Genomic DNA, 6135 nt, shown 5'->3' on the forward strand with positions numbered 1-6135 from the left:
AATATGAGTACTAGCTGAGCAGGTGGCCCGTGCCTGTAGCCCCAGTACTAGGGAGGCAAAGGCAGGAGGATCACTTGAGTCCAGGAGCTCAGGTTCAGCCTGGGCAACATAGTGTGAGACCCTATCTCAATCAAAAATTTTTGGCCAGGTGCAGTGTATTTTTTAATAGAGACAGGGTTTCTCCATGTTGGTTAGGGTAGTCTTGAACTCCCAAACTCAGGTGATCTGCCCACCTTGGCCTCCCAAAGTGCTGGGATTACAGGCATGAGCCACCATGCCTGGCCAAAAAAAAAATTTTTTTTTTTTTTGGATTTGATTACTAACATTGTTAATAGTATTATAATAATGTAATTATTGTGATTCCATTTTAGATTTCTTTGTGTATCCCAGAGGTTCATTTTCTGATGTGAGCCTTGGCTTCGGCTGACTCAATTTTCACATCAGGCATTGGGCCCAATTGTATATTTGGGCCACTTCTAGTTGGAGAGAAGAGGGATGGTGGTAGAGACAACTGAGAATCACCAGCACTGTATTGCTTGCTGAGGGTGACCAGTCAGAGCTGGGAGCTAGCAGAAGCCTGCCAGGTTCCCTCCAGCGTGACCCCTTCCTGCCCTGCCCCAGGTGTGGAAGGCCAGTGAGGGAGCTCTCTCAGAAAGGGCTGTCAGGGCCAAAGGAACTGAACCCAGGACCTTTTGCTCTCTTCCAGCCTTGCACCAGGGAACATCTAAATCTTCCTCTCTCCCCGCCTACGGCAAGACCACCCTGAGCCGGGTAAGGTCTCGGGACCAGAGATATAGACTATGTGGGAGGGGCGTGCATATGGGGTGCTGAGGGACTGAGCCACTTGGGCACCCTCAGGGAGCGGGGAGGCCCCCAAAGTGAAGGGGACCAAAGGTGAATATCCCCAACTGCCTCTGATTCCTTTGTGTCCTTTCTAGTTACAGTCCACAGAGTTCAGCCCATCAGGGAGTGAGACTGGAAGCCCAGGTGAGAAGTGGGCCCTGGTGCCGGCATCTGGGGAAGGGACTTAACACGGGTCCCTGGGCATCCGGGGTCTGGGCTGTGGGCAGGGGTCTGGTGAGGTCAGATGTGTTGGCCTGCTGACCTCAGAGCTGCCTCTGAACCATGCCCGTTCTCTCCCACAGGCCTGCAGGTGAGTGCCTCCTGGAGGGGAACAGGCGGAGCACCAGAAGCCGGGTCCTGGCGCCTGGAAGTGTCAGGGGAAGGGGGTGTGGGGCCACAGAGTTGCCTGGTGAAGAAGAAGAAGTCGGGGTAAGGCTGGGAAGGTCTCCCTGCCCCACTCTGGCTCACTGCGGCTTTGGTCTCCCCAGAACGGAGAGGGCCAGAGGGGGAGGATGGACCGGGGGAACTCCCTGCCCTGTGTGCTGGAGCAGAAGGTGAGGGGCAGGGGACACAAGCGCCTATAGCGGGGCGGGAGGCTGGGGAGATGCCAGGCAAGTGGAATGCGCTGCGGGGTCTTCCTGGTGTTGAAGATGGGAGGGATGGCAGGGAAATTGGGGGAGACAGAGGGCAAGATGGCATGAACCCTAGTGGCCTCTGCAGGTTGATGTGGGGGGCCTAGGGAGTCAAAGGACAGGACATTCTATGAACCTAAGATTGCCCCTCCCCCCACTCCCAGATCTATCCCTACGAAATGCTAGTGGTGACCAACAAGGGGCGAACCAAGCTGCCACCAGGGGTGGATCGGATGCGGCTTGAGGTAGGCAAGGAAGATGCCCTGGATGGGTGCGGGGCTGTCCACGGGCACTCTCCTGCCTGGGAGAACACCTGGGGCCTCTTTGAGTGAGTGTCCCCTAGGTCACTGGGCACAGCCCCCACCCCACGCTGAGCTGCCCGATTCCCCCATGCAGAGGCATCTGTCTGCCGAGGACTTCTCAAGGGTATTTGCCATGTCCCCTGAAGAGTTTGGCAAGCTGGCTCTGTGGAAGCGGAATGAGCTCAAGAAGAAGGCTTCTCTCTTCTGATGGCCCCCACCTGCTCCGGGACAGCCCCCTTACCCCTGCTGCTTCAGGGTTCTTCCCCGGCGGGTTGGGAGGGGCAGGAGGTGGCGTGGAAGTAGGGTGGGTTCCTTTCCTCAGGTAGATGGGGGGCCAAGACCTCTGCAGTCCTGGGCAGTGAGCTACGGACTTTCTTCCCCCTCACAAGCCTGGGGGCCTCCTGCTCTCATCCCTGACCCTCCCTGCACAGGGCAAAGCCAGTCGGGGTTCCGGCACACAGAGTTCATGTTTGCACCATCTCCCCACCTCTCACCCCAGAGGGTGAGGAGGAATGAGGGGCATTGGTGGTTAGGCCTGTTGGCTGTCTTGAACAGCTGGAGGGAAGATGCAGGGGTGGGAAGTGGCCAGGTAGAAAGAGCTCCAAGCTCTGGTGTCGCCCACCCATCCCTCCCACACTCACTCCTGACAGCTTTCCCGCACTGCAGCCTCCTGCTCCTCTGATTCTAGTGGGAACAGGCCCCAGCTCAGCCTCCAACAGGGAGGTCGCCTCCCCACTTCAGCTTGCCCTGACCTCTGCTCACAACCCCCGAGCTTCGAAGCCTCTTGCTCCAGCCCTGCGGCTTCCCCAGAAGCCTGGGCTTAGGGTGGAGATGCCGCCTACACATGACCCTGGCCCTCCACCTGCCTCCGGGCCACGAAATGGGAATTCCAGCACCAAGCCAGGCACCGGGCAGAAGCTGGGCCTTCCGCCTCCCTTGGATGGGGTCAAGAGGCCAGGCCTGGCACATTTTGGAGTGTCCTGGCTACCAGCTCTCACCCACACCCACGCACCCCCCACACACTATGCTCTCTCAAGAATGTAATTTATTGGGGCCCCCCCAGCTGCTTTCCTCACCTGCCCCTGCCCTACCTTACACCCCCAGCTTGACTTATTTCCAGTCCACGTGTGTATATAATGATATCTATATTTTTGCCCAGGTCTGGGTATTGCTCCTGCCCAGACCCTGGCATCCCTTTCCACTGTGTGTGTGACCATGCTGGGGGAGGGGACTCTGCTTGGAATTAAAAGGTTGCATTGGGTCCCTACATCTGTCTTTTCCTTATGAGCCACTAGACCTGGGTGAACAAGACAAGCCATATCAGGCGGAGGGAAGCCCTGGGAGTCAGGGTTCCAGTGTAGGCGCCACCTAGGGCTGGAGGGGTGGAGACGCAGTCCCTCAGTACTCTTCCTCCAAGCCTGGGCCCAGAAGCAGGGGCCATCTAGACAGACCTGTCTGCCTCTCCTTCAGGGACTCTGTGATGGGGGCAGGAGCCCTTGAGTTTGGGGCCAGAGGGAACTCACACCTCAGGGAGGGGCCTGGTAGAGAACTGGCTGGGAGGAAAGACTGCCCCAGCCCTCCACCAAATCCCAACGTGCTTGCCTTGGTGGCCAAGCTCAACATCGGACATGGTTGTCCCTCCCAAGGGACAGGGTGCTCATGGTTCAGTGGGGAGGCCAAACACAGAAAAGGTCAGTAGATATGAATGTGTGGTGAGCTGATCCCCAAGAATCAGGCAGGGGCAACTAAGGAATGGAGAAATGGCAGTTGGAGGATGAGTCAAGTGGAGGCCAAGGGAGGAAGACGGGAATCTGGTCTTGGTTGACTTGGCAAGGCCTCCCAAGGGGAATAGACAGGGAATCGCGTGTTGCGGGCGGAGGGTGGCAGAGGGGCTGCAGATGTGACGTAAAGACCAGAAGGAGGACTGCCTGCAGCTGTGGGTGTTTATGTGGAGAGGGGCCGCCCCCACCTGGCTGGAGCAGAACCATGTGTGGGCACATGAAGAAGCGGTAAGAGGGACCAGGTGAGTTGGAGGGCACGCAACTTGTGAACCTGAGACTGGAGTTGGGGCCTGGCCTGAGTCCCCTAGTTGAGTTCCTAGCCCCTGCAGCTGAAATAAGCAAAGTGGATAAGAATCCCTCAAATGTGAACGATTATTTTACATTGTAGGAGTTCTGTTGCATCCACAACATCATTTTATCCCTTCAGCAAACCTGTGAGGTCAACAGGACAGATCACTGTCATCTTCTTAGCAAACGAGAAAATGTTGGGACAGAGACATTTCCTCTGAAGCCCAGCACGGCAGGAAACCAATGAGTGGAGAACGGAGACAGCATTCAGGTTTCTAGGACTTTCCCAATAGGTACTGTTGTCTGTGAAGGAGAAGCAGAGGAGGGCAGACTAGGAGGGGCAGAAAGAGAGAAATGGTTTCTGCACACATACCCAATACTAGGCATTCAGAAACTGCTGGGGGGCTTACCCTGCTCTGAGCATGGGGAACACAGCAGTGACCAGGCTGGCATGCCCCTTGTCCAAAAAGAGCTCCCAGGCTGTTCGGGAAAATGTCGAGGTCGTTGAACCCTAAGGGGTGCTGGAGACAGGGTTTGGGAACCGTATATAGTAGGGGCAGGTTTGACCCTAGGTCCTAAAGGATTTTCAGTTCATGAGAATTTAGAGCATATATATGATGGGATACTACTCAGCCATAAAAAGGAATGAATTAATGGTATTCGTAGCAACCTGGATGAGATTGGAGACTATTATTCTAAGTGAAGTAACTCGGGAATGGAAAACCAAACATCATACGTTCTCATAAGTGGGAGCTAAGCTATGAGGATTCAAAGGCATAAGAATGTCACAAAGGACCAGGCGCAGTGGCTCACGCCTGTAATCCTAGCACTTTCGGAGGCCAATGCGGGAGGATTGCCTAGGCTCAGAAGTTCGAGACCAGCCTGGGAAACATGGTGAAACCCCATCTCTACTAAAAATACAAAAAATTAACTGGGTGTGGTGGCACACACCTGTAATCCGAGCTACTCAGGAGGCTGAGGCACGAGAATCGCTTGAACCTGGGAGGCGGAGGTTGCAGTGGGCCGAGATCATGCCACTGCACTCCAGCCTGGGTGACAGAGCAAGACTGTCACAAAAAACAAACAAAAAGGCCGGGCGCGGTGGCTCAAGCCTGTAATCCCAGCACTTTGGGAGGCGGAGACGGGTGGATCACGAGGTCAGGAGATCGAGACCATCCTGGCTAACACGGTGAAACCCCGTCTCTACTAAAAAAAATACAAAAAACTAGCCGGGCATGGTGGCAGGCGCCTGTAGTCCCAGCTACTCGGGAGGCTGAGGCAGAGCTTGCAGTGAGCTGAGATCCGGCCACTGCACTCCAGCCTGGGCGACAGAGTAAGACTCCATCTCAAAAAAAAAAAAAAAAAAAAAAAAAACCCACGATGGACTCTGGGGACTCGGGGAAAGGGTGGGAAAGGGTCAAGGGATAAAAGACTACAAATTGGGTACAGTGTATACTGCTCGGGTGATGGGTGCACCAAAATCTCACAAATCATTACTGAAGAACTTATTCATGTAACCAAACACCACCTGTTCTCCAATAACCTATGGAAAAAGAAAAAAAAAAAAAAGGCTAGTCGTGGTGGCTCACGCCTGTAATCCCAGCACTTTGGGAGGCCAAGGCAGGTGGATCCCCTGAGATCAGGAGTTTGAGGCCAGCCTGGCCAACATGGTGAAAACCCATCTCTACTAAAAAAAAAAACAACCAACCAAAAAACTTACAGCAGCTCAGAGTGGAGTTCTCTGTCCCTAAAACAGGAAGTGCCTCTCAGTGCCTTCTCCCCACAATACATACATAAATAAAAAATAAAAAAATTAAAGTGTGAGCAAATTCTTTCACATTGAGAGTCATTGACTATATGGCTTTTTTTTTTGAGACGGAGTTTCTGTCTTGTCACCCAGGCTGCAGTGACAATTAATGCTAATTAATACAATGCTAATTAATACAAGCTAAGTGCTAATTAATACAAAAAATTAGCCAGGCATGGTGGCAGGCACTTGTAGTCCCACCTACTTGTGAGGCTGAGGCAGGAGAATGGCATGAATCCGGGAGGCGGAGCTTGCAGTGAGCGGAGACCGCACCACTGCACTCCAGCCTGGGTGACAGTGCGAGACCCCGTCTCAAAAAAAAAAAAAAGAATACATAAAACCCAGTTTACCATGAAATCGTCTTCAAGTCTTCATTTAAGCTAATAGGAGAGGCTTTATTCAAAGATCTTCCCCTAAATGGGCTAACCTGACATCTGAATTTAATAAAATTTAATAAAACACCACGGTCTCTGATCCTTCTG

At 53.6% G+C, this 6135-nt stretch overlaps 1 protein-coding gene across 18 annotated transcripts in view; it reads left to right on the forward strand.

The window, feature by feature from the left end:
• The window catches only part of DMTN (dematin actin binding protein), a 34879-nt gene extending 31833 nt beyond the window's left edge, over positions 1-3046 (forward strand). For 14 of the 18 annotated variants that reach the window (XM_030937721.1, XM_030937716.1, XM_030937724.1 and 11 more), the window contains 6 exons: positions 707-771; positions 939-987; positions 1146-1153; positions 1332-1397; positions 1640-1720; positions 1872-3044. In XM_030937721.1, coding sequence (XP_030793581.1) covers positions 707-771; positions 939-987; positions 1146-1153; positions 1332-1397; positions 1640-1720; positions 1872-1985 — 383 coding nt within the window. In that variant the 3' untranslated portion in view covers positions 1986-3044. Of the gene's footprint in view, positions 1-706; positions 772-938; positions 988-1145; positions 1154-1331; positions 1398-1639; positions 1721-1871 lie in introns of all 18 variants that reach the window. The other 4 variants (XM_030937726.1, XM_030937718.1, XM_010365346.2 and 1 more) reach the window with 2 other exon arrangements.
• Positions 3047-6135: the final 3089 nt, after the last annotated feature.

This window comes from Rhinopithecus roxellana, chromosome 9, assembly GCF_007565055.1.
Source record: "Rhinopithecus roxellana isolate Shanxi Qingling chromosome 9, ASM756505v1, whole genome shotgun sequence".
Taxonomy (NCBI): Eukaryota; Metazoa; Chordata; class Mammalia; order Primates; family Cercopithecidae; genus Rhinopithecus; species Rhinopithecus roxellana.